At 44.4% G+C, this 26,637-nt stretch overlaps 1 protein-coding gene across 4 annotated transcripts in view; it reads right to left on the bottom strand.

Annotated features, from left to right (window-relative positions):
• LOC121575540 (histone deacetylase 7) overlaps positions 1-26,637 on the bottom strand; it is a 90,340-nt gene that overhangs the window by 30,223 nt on the left and 33,480 nt on the right. For all 4 annotated transcript variants that reach the window (XM_041888707.2, XM_041888705.2, XM_041888706.2 and 1 more), the window contains 15 exons: positions 24,577-24,771; positions 24,249-24,342; positions 23,281-23,404; positions 22,723-22,829; positions 20,945-21,067; positions 20,411-20,511; positions 13,694-13,949; positions 12,569-12,777; positions 10,169-10,375; positions 6,950-7,187; positions 6,570-6,703; positions 5,935-6,055; positions 2,587-2,636; positions 1,179-1,286; positions 825-880 (listed from right to left, as the gene is read on the bottom strand). In XM_041888707.2, coding sequence (XP_041744641.2) covers positions 825-880; positions 1,179-1,286; positions 2,587-2,636; positions 5,935-6,055; positions 6,570-6,703; positions 6,950-7,187; positions 10,169-10,375; positions 12,569-12,777; positions 13,694-13,949; positions 20,411-20,511; positions 20,945-21,067; positions 22,723-22,829; positions 23,281-23,404; positions 24,249-24,342; positions 24,577-24,717 — 2,069 coding nt within the window. In that variant the 5' untranslated portion in view covers positions 24,718-24,771. The remainder of the gene's footprint in view (positions 1-824; positions 881-1,178; positions 1,287-2,586; positions 2,637-5,934; positions 6,056-6,569; positions 6,704-6,949; positions 7,188-10,168; positions 10,376-12,568; positions 12,778-13,693; positions 13,950-20,410; positions 20,512-20,944; positions 21,068-22,722; positions 22,830-23,280; positions 23,405-24,248; positions 24,343-24,576; positions 24,772-26,637) is intronic.

Below are 26,637 nucleotides of genomic sequence, written 5' to 3' on the forward strand. Positions count from 1 at the left end.
GATGTGAGGATATTAGTACCAATGAGTCAAACATGCTTTGTTTCACTGGACATGCACTCATATTTAGGCATGGTTTGGAAAGACAGTGGCAGAATGGCGAAGGGGCAATGTATGAACGATGGGAAAAAGACACGGCATGTAAACATCTGACAATCTTAGACAAAAGAAAACCATAACTGAAACAAAAGCAAAAGCAAAACACAAAGACTAAAATACTCTCTACACCTCAAAATAACTTCTCGTGACCTAAAATAACTTCTCGTGACCTCCCTCCTCATGCATTTCAGAGAATGTGCTCCTCATAAACCACTTACAGTAAGCTGACTCGTACTCAATATCCGTATGATATTGTGAGACAGAGAAGGTGTGAGAGAAAGAGTTGATGTATGAAAATGAGAAGAGGAATGTTGAAAGCGGCGGTGTCAGCAGGAGCTATAAGCTGGGAGAGTGTGAACTGTAGATCATATCTGCTGGCCAACTCCTTTCCTCCAGAAAGTCTTTATCGACACATAAATAACTAGTGACAGACACATTATCACGCGTAAACCCACTCACGCATGCAAGCACGCACACACACACACTGACGTATACAAGCACACACAGCTGAATGTGGTTAGCCTTCTAATGAATTCTATTTCAGACTGATACACACACACACACACACACACAAGCCTTGGGCAGGTAACACACATCCTCCATACACACACATAACACACACTTTTGAACGGTGCTTTTGATGTGTAGGGAACCCTTTGAAATGATTTTAGAGACCTCATGACTCCATGTAGTGTGTGTGTGTGTGTGTGTGTCTGTGCAGTACTTACAAGGGGGTAGAGCGGGTTGCATGGTGTCCGGGGGGCCTCACCACTGCAAAGCCATTCTGTGAGAAGGGAATAGAACCTGTAACACTTTTGCTCTCTCTGAGCACATCTTCCAATGTTATGTTTATCAGTTCAGAATACACTGAATGGTACTGATATAGAAAGGCAATTTTTGTATTCCAATTTCTTGTGAAATTCATAAATTCAATAAAAACAAACAGAAGTTACATTATGCTTCAATATCCAGGTGTTTTAATGTATGTTACGGTGTTGATAATTCTGACCAGTTGTGTTACGGCCCTGACAAAACTAAGTGGGGGTGTAACCGAGGTGACAATGAATGGTTGGCGGTCTCACCTTCAGCTCTCCCTGTGCCACCCTGAGTGCCAGCTCCGTCACGCTGCCTGCCGCCAAGCGAGACGCCGTCGACGTGTGCGTCGCGTTCCAGATCGTATCGTTGTCCACCTGTCAATCATACAAAACCAGGAATTTACCAGGAGGCAGGATCAAAGTTAAAACCACAAGGAGAAACAAGGGCATCGTTTAGAAACAATATAAATTGATTGGTTGAAATAGGTCTCACTTGATGTCAACTATGTGACAGCCCAATGAGGTAAAGAGGAAGTCATCCAGTGGAATTGGGAAACAGAGGTGACGGGTTGTGGTAAGGACTGGATTGTTACAGTATTGGATTACAAAGTCTCTACTGTGTTCCAACTAAATGAAGAGAAGCATAACTTATTGGGAGTCAGGGGTATGGAAGTGGCAAGGGTAACATTTACCCACACAAATCACCACAACCCTGACTTTAACCGCTGATGATGATGGTAAAGGGGGTAGTAGAGTATTCCTGTTCTCAGATTCTCTCTCTCTCTCCCTCCCTTTGTTATTCCATGTTCGAAAACTCCACATTTCTGGCGGTTTGGCACGGCAGAACAATGAAATCAGAGGAATTTCTTTTATCACTTTCTTTGCCATCTTGTTTCAATCAGCTCGCCTCACCAGAGGAACCAAGGGCCGGAAATCCAGGCAGATCAGGCGCCTTATCAACACCATACAAACCGTCCTCTACTCTCCTCTTCACCCTCTTGCTCTCATCTTCTTCCTCCTCCACTCATCCCCTCTTCATCCTCTTCTTCAGTGTCCACATTTTTTCTTCTTCATCAAGACTACACACACTCTACCTCTTTCTCTTTTCCTCTTCAACGCTCCCCTTCCCTTTCTCTCTCATCTTCGTCATCCTCCTGCACTCATCTCTTCTTCCTCCTCTTCTTCAGTGTCTGCATTTTCTCTTTCCTTATCAACACCATACTAGCCCAATTATTCCTCCTCCTCTCTTCTCCCCCTCTTCCTCCTCCATTCATCCTCTCTTCACCCTCTTCCTCCTGAATAAATTCCCCTCCACTCAACCACAGTTCCCCAGGCACCCCTCCAAGCAAACAATTCAGAGTCCACACTTTCTTCCTCTCTCTCTTCTTCTCATCTGTCACCTCTTCTTTGCCTTTGATATCTGATTGGCGTTTCAACCGTGTCCCCGCCAAAAACAACAGCCTCCACAATTTGTAGCCCTATTAGCTTAATTGTGTAATGAGGTATAATCAAGCATGTAATGTTTGCCATTTTGTAATGTGATTAGATAAGTGGACAGATTTCACATGACTCTTTGATTGTTCGTTACAGGGTCTGTTGAGCTGTTTGCCAGTGTACTGTAAGTCTGTGTGTGTGTTCATGTGTGTGTGTGTGTGTGTTATTCTGAGTAACTCACTCCAACTCCTCCACATGGTAGCATCACAAACATCCTTTGAGATAAGATTCCTGAAAGAGTGAGAGAAATCAAATACATGAATCTTACATTTATTCAATACTTGATGATCAATGCATACAGTGGGGAGAACAAGTATTTGATACACTGGCTATTTTGCAGGTTTTCCTACTTACAAAGCATGTAGAGGTCTGTAATGTTTTATCATAGGTACACTTCAACTGTGAGAGACGGAATCTAAAAAAAAAATCCAGAAAATCACATTGTATGATTTTTAAGTAATTCATTTGCATTTTATTGCATGACATAAGTATTTGATCACCTTCCAACCAGTAAGAATTCAGGCTCTCACAGACCTGTTAGTTTTTCTTTAAGAAGCCCTCCTGTTCTCCACTCATTACCTGTATTAACTGCACCTGTTTGAACTCGTTACCTGTATAAAAGACACCTGTCCACACACTCAATCAAACAGACTCCACACCTCCACAATGGCCAAGACCAGAGAGCTGTGTAAGGACATCAGGGATAAAATTGTAGACCTGCACACGGCTGGGATGGGCTACAGGACAATAGGCAAGCAGCTTGGTGAGAAGGCAACAACTGTTGGCGCAATTATTCGAAAATGGAAGAAGTTCAAGATGACGGTCAATCACCCTCGGTCTGGGGCTCCATGCAAGATCTCACCTCGTGGGGCATCAATGATCATGAGGAAGGTGAGGGATCAGCACAGAACTACACGGCAGGACCTGGTCAATGACCTGAAGAGAGCTGGGACCACAGTCTCAAAGAAAACCCTTAGTAACACACTACGCCGTCATGGATTAAAATCCTGCAGCGCACGCAAGGTCCCCCTGCTCAAGCCAGCGCATATCCAGGCCCGTCTGAAGTTTGCCAATGACCATCTGGATGATCCAGAGGAGGAATGGGAGAAGGTCATGTGGTCTGATGAGACAAAAATAGAGCTTTTTGGTCTAAACTCCACTCGCCGTGTTTGGAGGAAGAAGAAGGATGAGTACAACCCCAAGAACACCATCCCAACCGTGAAGCATGGAGGTGGAAACATCATTCTTTGGGGATGCTTTTCTGCAAAGGGGACAGGACGACTGCACCGTATTGAGGGGAGGATGGATGGGGCCATGTATTGCGAGATCTTGGCCAACAACCTCCTTCCCTCAGTAAGAGCATTGAAGATGGGTCGTGGCTGGGTCTTCCAGCATGACAACGACCCGAAACACACAGCCAGGGCAACTAAGGAGTGGCTCCATAAGAAGCATCACAAGGTCCTGGAGTGGCCTAGCCAGTCTCCAGACCTGAACCCAATAGAAAATCTTTGGAGGGAGCTGAAAGTCCGTATTGTCCAGCGACAGCCCCGAAACCTGAAGGATCTGGAGAAGGTCTGTATGGAGGAGTGGGCCAAAATCCCTGCTGCAGTGTGTGCAAACCTGGTCAAGACCTACAGGAAACGTATGATCTCTGTAATTGCAAACAAAGGTTTCTGTACCAAATATTAAGTTCTGCTTTTCTGATGTATCAAATACTTATGTCATGCAATAAAATGCAAATTAATTACTTAAAAATCATACAATGTGATTTTCTGGATTTTTGTACCTATGATAAAAATTACAGACCTCTACATGCTTTGTAAGTAGGAAAACCTGCAAAATCGGCAGTGTATCAAATACTTGTTCTCCCCCTGTATGTGTATAGTTCCATGTGTGTGATTATGAGTGTGTAAAAATACTGATGTGTGCCTATTACCCACACTACCGTTCAAAAGTTTGGGGTCACTTAGAAATGTCCTTGTTTTCGAAAGAAAAGCAATTTTTTTGTCCATTAAAATAACATCAAATTGATCAGAAATACAGTGTAGACATTGTTAATGTTGTAAATGGCTATTGGAGCTGGAAACGGCTGATTTGTTATGGAATATCTACATAGGCGTACAGAGTCCCATTATCAGCAACCATCAGTCCTGTGTTCCAATGGCACGTTGTGTTTGCTAATAAAAGTTTATCATTTTAAAAGGCTAATTGATCATTAGAAAACCCTTTTGCAATTATGGTAGCACAGCTGAAAACTGTTGTGCTGATTAAAGAAGCAATAAAACTGGCCTTCTTGAGACTAGTTGAGTATCTGGAGCATCAGCAATTGTGGGTTCGATTAAAGGCTCAAAATGGCCAGAAGCAAAGAACTTTCTTCTGAAACTCGTCAGTCTATTCTTGTTCTGAGAAATGAAGGCTATTCCATGCGAGAAATTGCCAAGAAACTGTAGATCTCGTACAACGCTGTGTACTACTCCCTTTACAGAACAGCGCAAACTGGCTCTAACCAGAATAGAAAGAGGAGTGGGAGGCCCAGGTGCACAACTGAGCAAGAGGATAAATACAATAGTGTCTAGTTTGAGAAACAGGCACCTCACAGGCACCTCACTCCTCAACTGGCAGCTTCATTAAATAGTATCCGCAAAACACCAGTCTCAACGTCAACATTGAAGAGGCGACTCCGGGATGCTGACCTTCTAGGCAGAGTTGCAAAGAAAAAGCCATATCTCAGACTGCCCATCTTAATATTTACTTTTTATTGGCCAGTCTGAAATATGGCTTTTTCTTTGCAAATGGGTTTTATAATGATCAATTAGCCTTTTAAAATAATAAACTTGGATTAGCAAACACAACGTGCCATTGGAACACAGGACTGATGTTTGCTGATAATGGGCCTCTGTACGCCTATGTACTGTAGATATTCCATAAAAAATATGCCGTTTCCAGCTCCAATAGCCATTTACAACATTAACAATGTCCACACTGTATTTCTGATCAATTTGATGTTATTTTAAATGGACAAAAAAATTGCTTCTTTCGAAAACAAGGACATTTCTAAGTGACCCCAAACTTTTGAACAGTAGTGTAAGTATTCACACCCCTGAGTGTTTGACAATGAGGTGTGTCAGAGCGGTGTGTGTGTGTGTGAAGATGAGCGTGCATGTTTATGTGTGGCTGTATGTGTGAGAGAGAGAGAGAGAGAGAGAGAGAGAGAGAGAGAGAGAGAGAGAGAGAGAGAGAGAGAGAGAGAGAGAGAGAGAGAGAGAGAGTGAGAGAGAGAGAGAGAGAGAGAGAGAGAGAGTGAGAGAGAGAGAGAGAGAGAGAGTGAGAGAGAGAGAGAGAGAGAGAGAGTGAGAGAGAGAGAGAGAGAGAGAGAGAGAGAGTGAGAGAGAGAGAGTGAGAGAGAGAGAGAGAGAGAGAGTGAGAGAGAGAGAGAGAGAGAGAGAGAGAGAGAGAGAGAGAGAGAGAGAGAGAGAGAGAGAGAGAGAGAGAGAGAGAGAGAGAGAGAGAGAGAGAGTGTGTGTCGCACCAGTCAGCTTGCGGTTGTCCAGTTTGAGGCGGTTGAGAGGGTTGGTGCCGTACAGCAGGACATGTTTCTCAGAGTGGACAGACTGAAGCTCCTCCAGAGTGGCCTTTCTGCTCCGGATACACTGGAGGAGCACACACACACACACCATGCCATTTAGAGTTAACACACGCACACACACGAGACACAGGCGCATACATGCAGGCACATACACACACTAGTCCACATGCATGCACTCATGAATGCACTCACGAATGCACACACGCACCCATTAACACACAAACACAAATTACAGCATAAGTACACAAACAGGCCTCCCTTGGAAAAGAGGTATTCTGACCTCAATGGACTGTTTAAAGAAACAAACAACACACAAAGTTTGATCTTGGAACCCTGGGCCAGGGCAAAGGGGGGTGCAGTGCTGGGGTGTAACCCTAGGTGGCAGCAGTGTTCAAAACAGCAGTTTCAACCAACATATTTAGTTCTGTGGTGTTGTGTAGAAAGGGAAAGGGGGATACCTAGTCAGTTGTACAACTGAATGCATTCAACTGAAATGTGTCTTCCGCATTTAACCCCTCTGAATCTAGAATATTGTAGTGTAGTATGTGCTGCTGTGTAGTACTTTATATTGTACCTACCTCACACTGGTTCCTGAGGCCCCTCTCCTGAAGTCTGGACCAGATGCTTTGGATTCTTCCAGCATGCTCGGGGTGTCGGCTATTGTCGCCACAGGTGCATTGGTGCTTCAGCATCTGAGAGTCATACACCAGACCTACACACACACACACACACCGACACACACCGTAGTTTAGAGACCATACAAAATAGATAGAAAGCCAGAAAGCCAGACACACATACAGTAGACGGGACCACAGAGATCCTAATAAATTAAGTGCTAATATGTAATTCTGCGGATGGAACATACAGCACCTTCTGAATATATAGTATGTTGTACATGAGATACAACAAGATACAACAAGCACCGTGTACAGTACAGCATTCCCCAAATGTCTCTCACCAGTGGTGAAGCGTAGCTTGGCGGTGGTCTCCAGACCAGGGCTGGCCAGAGACAGTGGGGTGTCCGTGGGCTGTGGAGGAGGGGGGAGAGAGGTGGAGGCGGGGGAGGACTGGGCGCGACCGAGGGGGCGGTGGGCAGGGCCCAGAACCACGGGCACACCCAGGGGGTCCAGGTGGGTCGCTTGTCTGCACCTGTCAGTCAGGACCTGGAGGTGCCTGGGCTGCTCCCAACGAAAAGACTTGAGGGGGGGAGTAGATAAAACGATAGAAAGGGAGGGAGAGTGGAGGGAAAAAAAGTAAAACAACTATTTTTTTAAAAGGCAAAATGTTTGTTTACTTGTTTCCCAGATCGTTATTAGCAGTTACTTTAGAAACGACATAAAACAGCCCAACTACAGCAGCTTGTAAAAGCCACGACTAAGGGATGACTAACAGAGTGAGCCGTAATGCCATGGCACCCTCTATTGGAGAGCCAGAAAGGTGGTCTGAACTGAAGCTACAAATCAAATCAAATCATATTGGTCACATACACATATTTAGCCTTTGTTAATGCGGGTGTAGCGAAAGGCTTGTGTTCCTAGCTCCTAAAGTGCAGTAGTATCTAACAATTCACAACCATACACACAAATCTAAAAGTAAAAGAATGGAATTAAGAAATATATAAATATTAGGACGAGCAATGGAGTGGCATTGACTAAAATACAGTAGAATAGAATACAGTATATACATATGAAATGAGTAAAGCAGTATGTAAACATTATTAAAGTGACCAGTGTTCCATTATTAAAGTGATGAGTGATTCCATGTCTATGTATATAGGGCAGCAGCCTCTAAGGTGCAGGGTTGAGTAACTGAGTGGTAGCTGGCTAGTGATGGCTATTTAACAGTCTGACGGCCTTGAGATAGAAGCTGTTTTTCAGTCTCTCGGTCCCAGCTTTGATGCACCAGTACTGACCTCGCCTTCTGGATGGTAGCGGGGTGAACAGGACGTGGCTCAGGTGGTTGATGTCCTTGATTATCTTTTTGGCCTTCCTGTGACATCGGGTGCTGTAGGTGTCCTGGAGGGCAGGCAGTGTGCCCCCTGGTGATGCGTTGGGCAGACCGCACCACCCTCTGGAGAGCCCTGCGGTTGCGGGCGGTGAAGTTGCCGTATCAGACGGTGATCCAGCCCGACAGGATGCTCTCAATTGTGCATCTGTAAAAGTTTGTCAGGGCCTTAGGGGCCAAGACCAATTTCTTCAGCCTCCTGAGGTTGAAGAGGCACTGTTGCCTTCTTCACCACACTGTCTGTGTGGGTGGACCATTTCAGTTTGTCAGTGATGTTTACGCCGAGGAACTTGAGGCTTTTCACCTTCTCCACTGTGGTCCTGTCGATGTGGATAGGGGCGTGCTCCCTCTGCTGTTTCCTGAAGTCCACGATCATCTCCTTCGTTTTGTTGACATTGAGGGAGAGGTTATTTTCCTGGCACCACTCTGCCAGGGCCCTCACCACCTCCCTGTAGGCTGTCTCGTCATTGTTGGTAATTAGGCCTACTACTGTTGTGTCGTCTGCAAACTTGATGATTGAGTTGGAGGCGTGCGTGGCCACGCAGTCATGGGTGAACAGGGAGTACAGGAGGGGGCTGAGCACGCATCATTGTGGGGCCCCTGTGTTGAGGATCAGCGAAGTGGAGGTGTTGTTTCCTACATTCACCACCTGGGGGCGGCCCGTCAGGAAGTCCAGGACCCAGTTAGACAGGGTGGGGTTCAGAACCCCGAGCTTAATGATGAGATTGGAGGGTACTATGGTGTTGAAGGCTGAGCTATAGTCAATGAACAACATTCTTACATAGGTATTCCTCTTGTCCAGATGGGATAGGGCAGTGTGCAGTGCAATGGCGATTGCATCGTCTGTGGATCTATTGGGGTGGTATGCAAATTGAAGTGGGTCTAGGGTGTCAGGTAAGGTAGAGGTGATATGATCCTTAACTAGCCTCTCAAAGCACTTAATGATGACAGAAGTGAGTGCTACGGGGTGATAGTAATTTAGTTCAGTTAACTTTGCTTTCTTGGGTACAGTAACAATGGTGGCACTCTTGAAGCAAGTGGGGACAGCAGACTGGGATAGGGAGATATTGAATATGTCCGTAAACACTCCAGCCAGCTGGTCTGCACATTCTCTGAGGACGCTACATGACCAAAGGTATGTGGACACCTGCTTGTCGAACATCTCATTCCAAAATCATGGGCATTAATATGGAGTTGGTCCCCCCCTTTGCTGCTATAACAGCCTCCACTGTTCTGGGAAGGCATTCCACTATAGTAGATATTGGAACAACTTTACAGTTGGCAGTATGCATTGGGGCAGTTAGCGTTTTCCTGGCATCCGCCAAACCCAGATTTGTCCTTCGGACTGCCAGATGTTAAAGCGTGATTCATCACTCCAGAGAACGCATTTCCACTGCTCCATAGTCCAATGGCGGCAAGCTTTACACCACTCCAGCCGACGCTTGGCATTACGCATGGTGATCTTAGGCTTGTGTGCGGCTGCTCGGCCAAGGAAACCCATTTCATGAAGCTCCCGAGGAACAGTTCTTGTGCTGACGTTGCTTCCAGAGGCAGTTTGGAACTCGGTAGTGAGTGTTGCAACCCCATTAATAATGTCATAGTAATACGTGTACACACTCCCTTACATAAATAAACCCACCGAGGTCAAAACAAGTTGGCTGGTATTGCAACCGAGGACAGACAATTTTTACGCAATACGCGCTTCAACACTCGGTGGTCCCGTCATGTGAGCTTGTGTGGCCTACCACTTCGCGGCTGAGCCATTGTTGCTCCTAGACGTTTCCACTTCACAATAACAGCACTTACAGTTGACCGGGGCAGCTCTAGCAGAAATCTGACGAACTGACTTGTTGGAAACGTGGCATCCTATGACGGTGCCACGTTGAAAGTCACTTAGCTCTTCAGTAAGGCCATTCTACTGCCAATGTTTGTCTATGGAGATTGCATGTCTGTGTGCTCAATTTTATACACCTGTTAGTAACGGGTGTGGCTGAAATAGCCAAATCCACTTTTGTATATATAGTGTATATTTGAGAGTGGGACTAATATAATAAATTTGTGTATGTATGACCTAGGTAGCTCTCTGTGTGTGTGTGTGTGTGTGTGTATCTGTGTGTGTGTGTGTGTGTGTGTGTGTGCGCGCGCCTGCGTGCATATGTTTGTGTCTGTGTACCTGATTCATCAGAGGTGTGTGTTCCATGGTGTGTTCTCCATGGCAGTCGCGTGAGGAGGTGGACTCTGTGTCCCACATTGACTCAGTGTTGCTGGTCCCACTCTGTCTCCTCCTCTGGTAGCCGTCCCCAGGCCCGGTCTCCGCTGGGTCTATGTCCTTCGAGGGGATCTGTGTGAGACGAGGCTTCTCACTGGACTTGGTCATGAGCTGATGAGGGAGGGACACAGACATACTCTTAAGGTCAAAGGACATGCATCAGTCTTCACTCTTCTTCTTGTGTTGTTGAGCACTTATTATGCAGTATCAAGATGTAATATACAGTTGAAGTCGGAAGTAGTAATGACTTAGGTTGGAGTCATTAAAACTTGTTTGTCAACCTCTCCACAAATTTCTTGTTAACAAACTATCGTTTTGGCAAGTCGGTTAGGACAATTTACAATCTGTAGAAACAATGAGAATAGAAAGGTTCAGAACTTTTGTAAAACATCACAGTACAGTTGAAAAATATATGGCAAATAGAAATCCTATATGGATGGTGTTAAGAGATAGATGGGTGGTGATGAATGGAGTTGAAGGATGGAACTAATAACAACTAACAACAACTAATAACAACAAGATAACTAATAATGTAAGCATACTGTGTCCATAATAAGTATATAGGTTGTAGGTTGGGAGCTTTTGTGAAAGAGCACAGTTAGAAAGATATGGCATATAGAAGCAAACCGGATGAACATCATGAAAATGATCAGAGAGGTTGAGAGTAGAAGAAGTTCAGGAGAAAAAATAAACAAAATATAATTATTGTAAAATTGACTGTGTCCATAAAATGTATATAGTAAGTATAAGCTGGAAGTAGAGGCCTAAGCATTGTTGTTCACTATTTTACACCAATTAGGGAAAGGGTGGTGGGGTTGGAAAGTAATATAGGGGACTAAATTTTAAAAAAATTAAAGAAATTAAATAAGGTGATGAGATGGCGGATGGTCTCCTGAGGGATCTCCTCCCAGACCTGGACTAAAGCATCCGCCAACTCCTGGACAGTCTGTGGTGCAACGTGGCGTTGGTGGATGGAGCGAGACATGATGTCCCAGATGTGCTCAATTAGATTCAGGTCTGGGGAACGGGCGGGCCAGTCCATAGCATCAATGCCTTCCTCTTGCAGGAACTGCTGACACACTCCAGCCACATGAGGTCTAGCATTGACTTGCATTAGGAGGAACCCAGGGCCAACCGCACCAGCATATGGTCTCACAAGGGGTGTGAGGATCTCATCTCGGTACCTAATGGCAGTCAGGCTACCTCTGGCGAGCACATGGAGGGCTGTGCGGCCCCCCCAAAGAAATGCCACCCCACACCATGACTGACCCACCGCCAAACCGGTCATGCTGGAGGATGTTGCAGGCAGCAGAACGTTCTCCACGGCGTCTCCAGACTCTGTCACATCTGTCACATGTGCTCAGTGTGAACCTGCTTACATCTGTGAAGAGCACAGGGCGCCAGTGGCGAATTTGCCAATCTTGGTGTTCTCTGGCAAATGCCAAACGTCCTGCACGGTGTTGGGCTGTAAGCACAACCCCCACCTGTGGACGTCGGGCCCTCATACCACCCTCATGGAGTCTGTTTCTGACCGTTTGAGCAGACACATGCACATTTGTGGTCTGCTGGAGGTCATTTTGCAGGGCTCTGGCAGTGCTCCACCTGCTCCTCCTTGCACAAAGGCGGAGGTAGCGGTCCTGCTGCTGGGTTGTTGCCCTCCTACGGCCTCCTCCACGTCTCCTGATGTACTGGCCTGTCTCCTGGTAGCGCCTCCATGCTCTGGACACTACGCTGACAGACACAGCAAACCTTCTTGCCACAGCTCGCATTGATGTGCCATCCTGGATGAGCTGCACTACCTGAGCCACTTGTGTGGGTTGTAGACTCCATCTCATGCTACCACTAGAGTGAAAGCACCGCCAGCATTCAAAAGTGACCAAAACATCAGCCAGGAAGCATAGGAACTGAGAAGTGGTCTGTGGTCACCACCTGCAGAACCACTCCTTTATTGGGGGTGTCTTGCTAATTGCCTATAATTTCCACCTGTTGTCTATTCCATTTGCACAACAGCATGTGACATTTATTGTCAATCAGTGTTGCTTCCTAAGTGGACAGTTTGATTTCACAGAAGTGTGATTGACTTGGAGTTACATTGTGTTGTTTAAGTGTTCCCTTTATTTTTTTGAGCAGTGTATTTGGCTAAGGTGTATGTAAACTTCCGACTTCAACTGTATATTGTGCTGTGTGTGTGTAAGTGTCTTTGTCTATGTCCCTCTTTAAGATCACCTTGGTGTGTGTGTGCATGTATGTGTGTGTTGCTCAACAATCCCTAAAATGTGTGTCAAAAAATGTGTGTTCTCTCACCTTGCCCAGGTGTGTGTTCTGTTTGAGTCTCTCCAGCAGCAGTGCGTTGTGGTACTGCTGCATTAGCTGGTGCTGGTGGTACTGGTGGTGGTGAGAGTGCAGGGGGGGCTCAGAGCGGGTCCGACCCAGGGGTCTGTGGGGGCCGAGGGGAGCCAGGCCTTCCAGTCTGGAGGAGGGGTACTGGAGAGGGCCTGGGCTCAGGCCTCGCACTTAAGGGGAGAGAGGTGGGGAGAAGGGGAGAGAGAAAGAGGAGAGGGGGAGGGAGAGGAATTAAGGAGGGAGAACATAAAGAGGGATAGGGAGGGCGAAACAGTGACTAAAACGTTCTAAAAACGACCAGAGGGGAAGCAGACAGTGTTGTGGGGTAATGTTTCGATTAGCTAGGTCTGTCTAGTCACTCCCAGATCAACCAGATCCATTATAGATAGGGCATTAGTGAACGCTCCACATGCCTAGATCAGTAGGATAAGTAAGTGGCATTCAGTCAAACGATCGATAGAGGGCAGTGTCGCTCTGACTGTGTTTTTCTTCTTGTGCAGCTGTGCTGAGGGCTCCAGGATGACTGCAGGTGTGGTGTGTGTGTTTGTGTGAGTTTGCATACATATCTACACTGAGTGTACAAAACATTAAGAACTACTAATATTGAGTTGCACCCCCTTTTGCCCTCATGGACTCTACAAGTTGTCGAAAGCGTTCCAAAGGGATGCTGGCCCATGTTGACTCCAATGCTTCACACAGTTGTGTCAAGTTAACTGGGTGTCCTTTGGGTGGTGGACCTTTCTTGATACACACGGGAAACTGTTGAGCATGAAAAACCCAACAGCATTGCAGTTCTTGACACACAAACAGGTGCACCTTGCACCTACTACCATACCCCGTTCAAAGACACTTAAATATTTTGTCCTTTCCCATTCACCCTCTGAATGGCACACATACACAATCCATGTCTCAATTGTCTGAAGGGTTAAAAATCATTCTTTAACCTGTCTCCTCCCCTTCATCTACACTGAATGAAGTGGATTTAAGTGACATAGCTTTCACCTGGATTCACCTGGTCAGTCTATGTCATGGAAAGAGAACCTAATGTTTTGTATTGTATATGTACTGTATGAGTGGGTGTCTCACCAGTGACTAGCTGTGAGTGCAGCAGCACTGACGGCTCCAGGATGAGCAGGGGCTGGAGGCATTGGTGGGCCAGGTGGGCAGCACTGAGGCCCTCCGTGGGCAGGTAGACCTGGGGCAGTACCCTGGCCACCCTCTGATGGCTACCCGACTCCCTGTCACCCTGGGCGGGCAGCCCGGCGCTGATGGTGGGCAGGGCGGTGGAGCAGGGCAAGGTGAAGTGGGACAGTGTGCCATCCTGGAGCAGCAACCTCTGAGCCTAAGGGAGGGAGGGAGGGGACACAGTAGGTCACGCACACTGTAAAACATAACTGCCAAACTCGCCTGCCTTCATGTACATATCTATAATAGCTTGTACCCCTGCACATTGATCTGGTACTCCCTGAATATAGCGCCATTCTTGTGTATTTTATTCCTCTTGTGTTACTATATTTATTTTTATTATCATGTTTTAGCTCTGCATCATTGGGAAGCGCTCGTGAGCAAGCATTTCACGGTAAAGTCTACACCCGTTGCATTTGGCACATATGACAAATACAATTTGATTTGATTTGATTTAAATAAATTGGTGTTAACTCAAACAACTATAGTAATTTGAACTTGATTCAGTTAAGTAGTATATACTCAATTACTAACTGCTGGGGTATCAAACTTCAGTCCTCCGGGATTCAATGTCTGTTAGAATAGTTTGAAACTTTCATTACTGCACAGCAAATTGGCCGGTGTTAACTAATGTTGATTTTTCAGTGTAACATAACAATTAACACTGTAAGTGTTAAATTAACACTCATTGGTGTAAAATAACCCTAATGTTGGTGTTAATACTAGAGTTGAAACAAAACCACGCCCATCATTATCATATATCCCAGCATGCTCTATTGCAGGTTGATTTTTAGAATTGTTTGTTTCAATATCTATGTTTTTGCATGTACATTGATAAATTAATCTTATGCTACTCAATTATAAATGACATACATTTTCTAAACTTATCCAATATGTTGCTTTGACTTATTGCATCTGTTACTGAAATGGTTGTTCCAGTTTAGTTGCTTTAGGTAGTTTCATATCATAGTTTTCCCAACCCTTGTAGTCATTCTGAATGTAGGTTGCGGTTAGAGCTGGCACAATTACCGTATAACTGTGTAACCGATGGTTATGGATGAAAATGGTCATGAAACTTAATTAACTGTCATAACCAGATGTTTTATTTTAGGAATAAGAATACATATACAGTGGAGAGAACAAGTATTTGATACACTGCCGATTTTGCAGGTTTTCCTACTTACAAAGCATGTAGAGGTCTGTAATTCTTATCATAGGTATACTTCAACTATGTGAGACGGAATCTAAAACAAAAATCCAGAAAATCACATTGTATGATTTTTAAGTAAGTAATTTGCATTTTATTGCATGACATAAGTATTTGATACATCAGAAAAGCAGAACTTAATATTTGGTACAGAAACCTTTGTTTGCAATTATAGAGATCATACGTTTCCTGTAGGTCTTGACCAGATTTGCACACACTGCAGCAGGGATTTTGGCCCACTCCTCCATACAGACCTTCTCCAGATCCTTCAGGTTTCGGGGCTGTCGCTGTGCAATACGGACTTTCAGCTCCCTCCAAATATTTTCTATTGGGTTCAGGTCTGGAGACTGGCTAGGCCACTCCAGGACCTTGAGATGCTTCTTACGGAGCCACTCCTTAGTTGCCCTGGCTGTGTGTTTCGGGTCGTTGTCATGCTGGAAGACCCAGCCACGACCCATCTTCAATGCTCTTACTGAGGGAAGGAGGCTGTTGGCCAAGATCTCGCGATACATGGCCCCATCCATCCTCCCCTCAATACGGTGCAGTCGTCCTGTCCCCTTTGCAGAAAAGCATCCCCAAAGAATGATGTTTCCACCTCCATGCTTCACGGTTGGGATGGTGTTCTTGGGGTTGTACTCATCCTTCTTCTTCCTCCAAACACGGCGAGTGGAGTTTAGACCAAAAAGCTCTATTTTTGTCTCATCAGACCACATGACCTTCTCCCATTCCTCCTCTGGATCATCCAGATGGTCATTGGCAAACTTCAGACGGGCCTGGATATGCGCTGGCTTGAGCAGGGGGACCTTGCGTGCGCTGCAGGATTTTAATCCATGACGGCGTAGTGTGTTACTAATGGTTTTCTTTGAGACTGTGGTCCCAGCTCTCTTCAGGTCATTGACCAGGTCCTGCCGTGTAGTTCTGGGCTGAACCCTCACCTTCCTCATGATCATTGATGCCCCACGAGGTGAGATCTTTCATGGAGCCCCAGACCGAGGGTGATTGACCGTCATCTTGAACTTCTTCCATTTTCTAATAATTGCGTCAACAATTGTTGCCTTCTCACCAAGCTGCTTGCCTATTGTCCTGTAGCCCATCCCAGCCTTGTGCAGGTCTACAATTTTATCCCTGATGTCCTTACACAGCTCTCTGGTCTTGGCCATTGTGGAGAGGTTGGAGTCTGTTTGATTGAGTGTGTGGACAGGTGTCTTTTATACAGATAACGAGTTCAAACAGGTGCAGTTAATACAGGTAATGAGTGGAGAACAGGAGGGCTTCTTAAAGAAAAACTAACAGGTCTGTGAGAGCCGGAATTCTTACGGTAGGTGATCAAATACTTATGTCATGCAATAAAATGCAAATTCATTACTTAAAAATCATACAATGTGATTTTCTGGATTTTTGTTTGAGATTCCGTCTCTCACAGTTGAAGTGTACCTATGATAAAAATGTCAGACCTCTACATGCTTTGTAAGTAGGAAAACCTGCAAAATCAGCAGTGTATCAAATACTTGTTCTCCCCACTGTATACACTGAACAAAAATATATACGCAACAAGCAACAATTACAACGATTTTACATAGTTACAGTTCATATAAGGAAATCAGTCAATTGAAAGAAATTCATTAGGCCCTTATCTATGTATTTCACATGACTGAGAATACAGATATGCATCTGTTGGTCACAGATACCTTTAAAAAAAATGGGCCTCACAATGGGCCTCAGGATCTCATCACGGTATTTCTGTGCATTCAAATTGCCATCGATAAAATGCAATTGTGTTTGTTGTCCGTGGTTTATGCCTGCACATACCATAATCCCACCGCCACCAAGGGGCACTTTGTTCACAACGTTAACATTAGCAAACCGCTCGCCCACACGACGTCATACACGTGGTCTGCGGTTGTGAAGCCGGTTGGACGTACTGCCAAATTCTCTAAAACAACGTTGGAGGCAGCTTATGGTAGAGAAAATAACATTCAATTGTCTGGCAACAGCTCTGGTGGACATTCCTGCAGTCAGCATGCCAATTGGACGCTCCCTCAAAACACCTGTGGCATTGTGTTGTGTGACAACACTGCACATTTTAGAGTGGCCTTTTATTGTCCCCAGCACAAGGTGCACCTGTGTAATTATCATGCTGTTTAATTGGCAAAAGAGAAATGCTCACGACAGATGGGACCAACACTTTACATGTTGCATTTATATACAGTACAAGACAAAAGTTTGGACACACCTAATCATTCAAGGGTTTTTCTTTATCTTTTCTATTTTTTACATTGTAGAATAATATTAAAGATATCAAAACTATGAAGTAACACATATGGAATCATGTAGTAACCAAAGCTGTCATCAAGGCAAAGGGTGGCTATTTGAAGAATCTCAAATATAAAATATATTTTGATTTGTTTAACACTTTTTCAGTTATTACATGATTCCATATGTGTTATTTCATAGTTTTGATGTCTTCACTATTATTCTACAATGTAAAAAAATATAAAAATAAAGAAAAACCCTTGAAATTACACTACCAGTAAAAAGTTTGGACACACCTACTGGTAGTGTAAATATATATATCGTTTATTTTAGTTTTTTTTCATGAACATCTGACTGAAGATGGGATGGCCGGGCATTTGTGCGGTTCTTTCCTTTTACCTTTTTTACCCCTTTTTCTCCCCAATTTCGGGATATCCAATTGGTAGTTACTGTCTTGTCCCATTGCTGCAACTCCGTACGGACTCGGGAGAGGTGAACGCCCAGAGCCATGCGTCATGACCCTGCCAAGCCGCACTGCTTCTTGACACACTGCTCGCTTAACCCGTAAGCCAGCCGCACCAATGTGTCGTAGGAAACACCGTACAACTGGTGACCGTGTCAGCGTGCATGCGCCCGGCCCACCACTGGAGTCGCTAGAGCGCGATGGGACAAGGGCATTCCGGCCCGGCCAAACCCTCCCCTAAACCGGACAACGCTGGACCAGTTGTGCGCCGCCTCATGGGTATCCCTGTCGCGGCCGGCTGCGACACAGCCCAGGATCGAACCGAGGTCTGTAGTGACGCCGCTGCGCGGTAACATGGACTCTTACAAACGTGATGAAACTTTGTTGCTCCTTGCTGAAACAAGCAAGGTGTTATAGCATAAGAGTTTCCGGTTGCCTAGGCAACACCCCCCCTCCCTGCAGCAGCACACATTTAAATGGAATGACTAGAACGAGCTTGGAACCTCTAACCCTGGCAATTTGACTGGTAAACTCATGGGTACACTCGCAATGGTTGCCTGGTATTGTGATGCAATCATTTCCATGGTAATGTAGAATGTTCATTCAAATTATGTTAACTGATGTGGCTCATGCAATGTAATTTCAATTGAGTTGAATCAACAAATAACCGTCATTCAAAATTCCATGACTCTCACAGCCCTAGTTGCAGGTGAATAAAAATTCCAAAGGTTGGATATCCCCACTCTAGCTGGATTCCAATAGGAATTACACATCACTTTGCATGCTAGCACAATGGTATACAGGCCTGTTGTGGCCTGTATACAATGAGTTTCAGGCCACTGTATTAGAATAAAACTAGGCGCTTAAAATAAGGCCTTATGAAATATTGTATTGTATTGTGTTAAAAAATGTAATTTTAATGTTAACATATTCGCTTCGGATCTCACTTGGTGAACTCCACATGACTGAAAATGGATGAATGCAACAACCATGTCTCTGTCACTAACAAATAGAGTCATTGTTAGTAACTCTACAATTCACTCGAAAGGCAAGGCACTATGGGAAATATGCAAATAAGTCTTTACACTAGGCAGTGTGTTAATTTAACACTGTTCCAATATCTATACAGGTCCACACTTTCAGTGTTGATTTCACACTGGAGAATTTGCTGTGTGTAGTATAAGTGTAACAGAAAAAGCGTCAGATTGCTGAAATCTGAGTGGTAGAAAATCATTTTACAACATGTTCTTGGGAAACTGAAAAGGGCTGTCATTTGAACATGAATCCAATGTTAATATGTAACGGGTCATGGTACAGTACAGTCGGGTGGCCAAATGTTTTAAACAGGCCTATTGAAGAGAGGGAGAGAGAGAATCTGAGAACAGGAACAGACATCTGGACAACTGTACTGCCATGTTATTCGATCAGCCCTTATTCAATGAAAACATTCCCAAATGTGTTCTCCCTCTCCACACCCCTTCCCATTAAATATTTGAAATGGACAGTCTTCAAGGATATGACATATCTTTGATGCCCATTTGTCACGACTTCCGCCGAGGCTGCCTCCCCTCCTTGTTTGGGCAGGCTTCGGCGCTCGTCGTCACCGGCTTACTAACCACTGCCGCTCCTATATTCATCATTCCATTTGTCTTGTCTTGTCATTACACACACCTGGTTCTTATCCCCTCATTAGTCTGTGTATAAGTGTTCCCTCTGCCCCCCTTGTCCTTGTGGGTGATTGTTATTATGTGAGAGTAGTGTAGCTCGGTGGAGCTACTCGTACCTATTTGTTGCCGGGGTAGATATTTTCCCCTGCGCCTGTTTCGTTTGTCGCTATCCAGCGCATTTTGTGTAATGACGGAATAAACTCTGTATTCTGTGATTACCCTCCTGCGCCTGACTCCTTCTATCACACTCATCACACCATTACATATCTGTCATAGTAAAGGAATACAATTCCATGGGAGGAAACATGTTGAACACCATTTAAAGCTAATACAGTTATTTTAAACCGGAACACACACACTTCACTAAACTTTGTGGCAATCCAAAACCAATTCTGGCCCTGACATTCATGTTGTTCTTATACTGAGATTCTGAAACAACTGTTGATCCTGTATCTAGTGTGTGCCAATGTGGTAGTGAATGGGACATTGTGTGTGGTACGAAATGGCTCAATCAAGTATGGAGTGTGTTTATTCTGTTGATGATTACATGAAGACACGATCACGTCTCTTTTTTTATTCATGTGAATACTTCGGAACATATTTCCATAAATTAAACTCAGTTTTAGCTGAATTCCTGGTGATTTTACAGTCTTTTTTTTCCTCCAAACACTAACATATACAAAAACTGGGTCACACTTAACATTACTGTGATACTTTTTACTGTGACATTATTCTTATAGTTAACAGAATTGTAATTACTCATTGTTACAATGTGGTCCTCTGTAGCTCAACTGGTAGAGCACGGCGCTTGTAACGCCAAGGTAGTGGGTTCGATCCCCGGGACCACCCATACACAAAAATGTATGCACGCATGACTGTAAGTCGCTTTGGATAAAAGCGTCTGCTAAATGGCATATTATTATTATTATTATTATTACTTACACTGTACTTGGGACTACAGTGGGGTTGGAGTAGAGAGGGGCGAAGGGCGAAGGGAGGAGGGGGGAGGGGGGTTGAGAGGGGCTCACCTCGTGGGCCAGTCCGGTAGTAAGTGGGCTGTCCGAGAGGAGGCTGTCATTGGGCGAGCTGCACCCTGACACTGGAGTGCTACTGCTGCTGGGGGAGTAGTCTGCAGGATGGAAGGGCGGGATAGCCAATCAGCTAATGAGATACTTACATATAGGATAACATATTTAAATGTGAGTTTTTGTGTGTATGTGTGTGTGTGTGTGTTAGTGGCGGTACACAAAGACTAGTCCACCCAGCACTAACACACCTGATTAAACTAATCACTGGTCGTATTCATTTGGCACCATAGGGACGTAAACACACTGAAACCGGGTGGGACTACCTGAAATTGTCCAATAGGAAACACTTGTTTACATTTCCCACTGCAAACCAAAATGATTATATGGTGTGCCCTAATGAATACGACCCATGTATGTTAGAGTTAGGCCGAGGCCAAAGTGGTCAGACACTGTGGCTACAGCACCAGGAAGAGATATCATAAGAGGCTGGTTTGATAGAAAGTGGACACAACGAGGCAGGAAGGACTACGTTACCCAGAGGGTCCGGTGTTCTGTGCTTGACAGTAGGCGGAGCGCTGGTCTTGCGTTGGAGAGGGTTCTGTCTGGAGTTGATGTGCTTCTTCAGTTTTCTCTTCACCTTCAAGAGGGGCTCCGAGGCTGAACACACACACACATGCACACACACACACATTCATTCATTCACGCACACAAAAGCACACACAAATACATACACAAACACACACAACATAGAATGTATGTTCTTTGAGTTTGGCCAATCCAAGACAATGGCAAAGGAGCATAAAGATGGTGGCCCCCATGTACTTACCACAAATGCTTTGTTTGCTAAGTTCGCTATATTGTACATTGCCCTCCGTTACTCTTTTTTTTGTATCGGAATGATCCCAATTCTAGCTCCAAGACGGCAGCAATTAAAAAAAACTAAAAAGTAGATTGTGCCGATTTACTGGCACATTGAACCATGATGCACACCGTAGTTTAACAACTATGTGGGTAGTGTAAAAACAAAGACGTAATATCTGAATTCCTCCGTCTTTATGCACCTTCGCCATTCTATAACAGACCCCAATAGTATTAAACAAAAAAAGTAAATCGACTTTGACTGCATAAATGCTGAGCAAAATCACTACATACCCTGGCCAATAGAAATGGCTACAAATCCATAATGTGCTAACTCGTCATAAACCAATTGCTTTTACATAACAAAACCCCGAAGCTCTTCTACAGCACAGCTGAACAAATAACAGAAGAGTTGACAGCAGCGCCTAAAGTTTAATGTTTACCCTGGCATTGACCACAATAGGCCTAACTAAACGATCAATCAGCGAGCGGCTTAGCACAGACAAAAGACGTCGATGACAGTATGGTATTATTGTCGGATTTCAATACGTAGACAGAGGGGTGTGTAGCCGCGAATGGCCAATGCTGCTAGGATAACACAGGTAAATAATGGCATTGCAATAGTCCTCCAGGTGACATAGTTAGTAGGGACCACTCCTTAGTAGTACTTATGCATATAATGGAAAGAGGCCACACCTACTATCTTTGCAATTGTTAACTTCTGTGACCCCGGCAAGTTTGGCCTCTATTCATCTCTATATCCGTACATCATTCATACACCCAGTCAGTCAGACAGACATGCCTGAGATTCTCACACGAGGTTCATTTTACACATACTTTAGTTATGTAATGGCTTTTGGTCTTTCTCTCACAGTCTCACCCTCTCTCCCTCTCTCTCTCTCTCTCTCTCTCGTAATTTCACCCTCTGGTGTTCTTTCGCCTGCCTTGTAGGCTTGGTGACTCCTGCTGTGTCTCTGTCTCGCTCTACATCAGTGTTCAGTATATGTGTGTTAACGTGTATCTAACTGCGTAACTCACCCAACAACTACAAATGGGAGTAATGTAATATGGCTCCCTTTAACTTGAATCTGTACTGCCTTCTCAAGCGCTACCTACTCTGTGTTAAAGGCATGTAGTACATTAATTTGCTCTGCAGATCTAGGCCGGTATTCATAAAGTGTCTCAGAATATGAGTGCTAGGATCAGGTCCCCCCTGTCCATGTAATCTTATTCATTATGTACTAAAAAGGCAAAACCGATCTTAGATCAGCACTCCTATGCTCCAGTTTAGCTCATCATTGAAGGCAGACCCAAACCATTGTCAGGAGTCAACTGCATATTGTTTACAATGACACCATAGTGAGAACGGGAAATGATCTTGTTGTAACTGTACTGTACAAAGTACAAATGTCTCGACAAAGAAAGTACAAACTACATAGAAAAACATTACTCACCTGTTCTTCTGAGGGGCATGTCCTTGCGTTGGTCACATAGTGGATGATGGACAGCAGGGGTCACCATGTGAGGCTTTGTGGTCATGTCAGGATCTTGGGCCAATTCCCTATGCAATCAACACAGCCAGTTGAGAGTCATCCACCAAAACCATGAACAATCATTGTTAAGTGTTTATTGTATTGTGCTGTATCAATTTTGTGTATGTACTGGTGAGCTCACAACAATAATGTTGATGAAAATGGACAGTAAAGTATTGTATTGTGAAATAATGCTTCACTTGTGGCACAGCCATAGATACAAGTCAGTGAGTCAGTCAGTCAGGCTTATCACCTAATCTAATGAGTCACTCAGACTTATCCAAATTGTCAGAGGTAAATCTTTCTTACTTCCATCTCTTATGAGGATAATTTGTGGGACAAGATTGGAAAGGTGAAAAGAACAAGATGGTGGTCCCACCAAAGCCATGGGAGTCTAATAACAGTGTATTTTCATGAGTGCACACAGCTCTCTCTCGAAGTCACAGTTTGAATCGAAGTCTTTACTGGGTCGTCTCTCACCTGTAACCCCTGGGCGTGGTGCTGCTGGAGGGGTTGGAGGCGGTCCTCTCCAGGGCGGCCTGCTCCTTCCTCTTCAGGATTTCGCTTCTGAGTTTCTGTTTCACCAGGGGACTGGCCACAGCACCTGTCCGTCAACAGAGTCACCCAATCAGAGACAAGAACCTGGGAATTAACCAATGCTAGGTGCAGCATTCTAAGATGACTGAATCTTGATCTATTGGTGTTAGCGGTGGGATATAAACAATATATTCAAATATACCAATTTTATCTGTATTGTGTAATAACTGACAAGCAGTTTCACTATGAGTCAAAAATCTATAATCTACCTCTATTTCTGATTATCACAGCTGAGTATTCAAAGCGCCTACCTAAGATTTCAATATTAGAAAAAGAGGAAAGATGCTAGGCATTTCCCTTGTAATCACTAGTCAGACAACAGTCAGACAACTGTCTGACTGCTATGACTTGCATAATGCAAGTTATACAAGGACCAGTTATTGAAGCTGAACTTTGAAGGGCAGGTTCTTAGGAATTTGGTGATTGACAGATTGCTTGGTCGCATTCTTTAATAGGCACTTCCTTCCCGAAAGTAAAAGACAACAAACAACATGACATTGTACAATTATTAAGTGCTCCATGTAAATTGCTTCCTTTTTTTGATTTAGGTTTCATGTGAAAATAGACTGTGACTAAACTTAAGGAACTCCATCTGTTCCAGACAACAACATTCTGAGGATCATATTGGGGCATCCAAAATAAACAACCGAAACCCATGCACACAAACACCTACACTACCTACAAGACCGCACAGCTGTCATCATACATTGCATTTCTAAAAAGATGACATGGTTAGCATAGTTTACATGGTACTGTAAGCAATCCCTTATACATAACATACTGATAACGTTGCACTCATTTCTATTGCATGCCATTTGTCCTCCACAGGGCAAGGGGGCGCTGTAACTTACTCTGCTCGCTTTTATCCTTGTGCATCAGCTGCTGCAGCTCCATTCTCTTCTCCTGCTCTTTCTCCTGCCAACTCTGCTCCATGTCATACTCGTACTGAAACGAGACCATTAACATTTCAATTAATTTGGGTGCAGTGAAGATTATATTTAGGAAGTGATATCAGTCAATGGAAAGAGAGGGATCATATGGAAAGAGGGCACACCTCCTATCTTTGCCATTGGTCGCTTCTGTGACAGCTTGGGCAGTGCAGTTGTGGGCTATTTACATTTTAAAGCAGGCTATGTTGGAAGTGTGCCCTCTATCCATCTCTATGGAAGGGATGCTCACTTGGATGTGCTGTGGCAGGTGCTGCTGGGAGTACTTGGCACAGTGCTGGGCTGAGAAGGCCCCCAGGAATGGGGGAAGGTGGGGGGCCAGCATGGCTGAGTCCGGCCCGGGTCGCACCAGCCCCTGGGTATGCAGGTCCATGGGCCGCACCGGCTAAGAGGGGTGACGAAGCCTCGCGAGGGATTAGCCCATCCACTATGGAGAGAGGGAGGGAGGAAGAGAGGAAAAAGAAAGAGAGAGATGATTAGTTATGAGGATCCAAGGCTTTATTTGTTAGATTGGAGAACGGGTAAACCAGGAAAGAACCGAAGCTGAGGTGCTGAATTCTAAGGTCCAGACTGAAGTTCGTTAATTGGTCTGCGGACTGTCCCTGCTATTGGGACAAAAAACAACACATAGAAAACCCTGCCATGACTCTCACCTTCTCCCTTTCTGTCCTCTCTTTTACTCTCTCTTTATTTTGTGTTGTTTCTTTTCACTGCCCAGTCAAGGCCCCCATGCTGATGTCTGTGCCGGGACACACTTGAAAAGGGATGACTGACCCCATGGAATAGTCTAGACTTGTGTGATGAAAGCACGCACGCACGCACGCACGCACACACACACACACACACACACACACACACACACACACACACACACACACACACACACACACACACACACACACACACACACACACACACACACACACACACACACACACACACACACACACACACACACACACACACACACACACACACACACACACACACACACACACACACACACACACAAACACCATAACAACAACCATATCCCACACCTGGTCTCTGTCCAAGTATTTAGATGATTCAGGACAATGAACAACTAGATTAGATCAAAACAAAATACTGGCTGATTATCAAGTGTAAGAGAGTATCTACTATCTAGTCATAGCACATCATGTCCAGTCCTTACATCAGGCAATTCATTGTCAGAGAATGAGATTCAGTGTATGTAAAGTTTGTGTGTTGAGAGTTTGTCCACATGTGTATGTATTATGTACTTGAATTTAGAATAACAGTCACACTTCATGTCATCCTGCTCAAAGGGTCTTGGCCACTGTCCAAAAAGGAGATGAAAGAGAGAATGTGAAGAAAGTAAGACAGCCACAAAATAACGAAAGAATGAAGGAAGTGAGGGGGAGAAGAGGGGATTAGAACATTGTGTGGCAAAGGCATTTGAGTCATATACATGAATTTGTCAAATCTATCGAGTTTTTACCAGAAACAAGGCTACATTTAGCCAGAAAGTGCAAGACAATAAAACCAAACTCAGAGTCATGTCCCACAAAAATCTTATTCTGAGTCACAGGTTATTGAATGAACATTTAGTGGGCATCAAGGTTAACTACTTGTCGAATCCTTATGTTCATGAATTGTTGTTCCTTATTTTAGTCAGGAATAGTCATGACACGTTTGTGTGTAGTTAGTGTTTGTTAGTAGTTATAAATAATGTATAGTGCATTGATGGAAGAGAACCTGGCTGTGACCAATCATGACAAATATTGCCCATAATGTTAGCTAAATTCACAGGACAAAAAGGGGCCATATTATACTGAACAAAAATATAAACGCAACATGTAAAATGTTAGTCCCATGGTCCATGAGCTGAAATAAAAGATCCCACAAATTTTCCAAATGCACAAAAAGCTTATTTTGCTCTAATTTGGTGCACAAATGTGTTTATATCCCTGTTAGTGAGCATTTCTCCTTTGCTAAGATAATCCAACCACCTGACAGGTGTGGCATATCAAGAAGATGATTAAACAGCATGATCATTACACAGGTGCACCTTGTGCTGGGGACAATAAAAGGCCACTCTAAAATGTGCAGTGTTGTCACACAACACAATGCCACAGGTGTTTTGAGGGAGCGTGCAATTGGCATGCTGACTGCAGGAATGTCACACAAAACAATATCACATACAGTACCAGTCAAAGGTTTGGGGGAAAAAAACTAAAATAAACGATATATATATATTTACACTACCAGTAAAAAGATTGGACACACCTACTCATTCAAGGGTTTTTCTTTA

Source organism: Coregonus clupeaformis, chromosome 10, assembly GCF_020615455.1.
Source record: "Coregonus clupeaformis isolate EN_2021a chromosome 10, ASM2061545v1, whole genome shotgun sequence".
NCBI classification, from domain to species: Eukaryota; Metazoa; Chordata; class Actinopteri; order Salmoniformes; family Salmonidae; genus Coregonus; species Coregonus clupeaformis.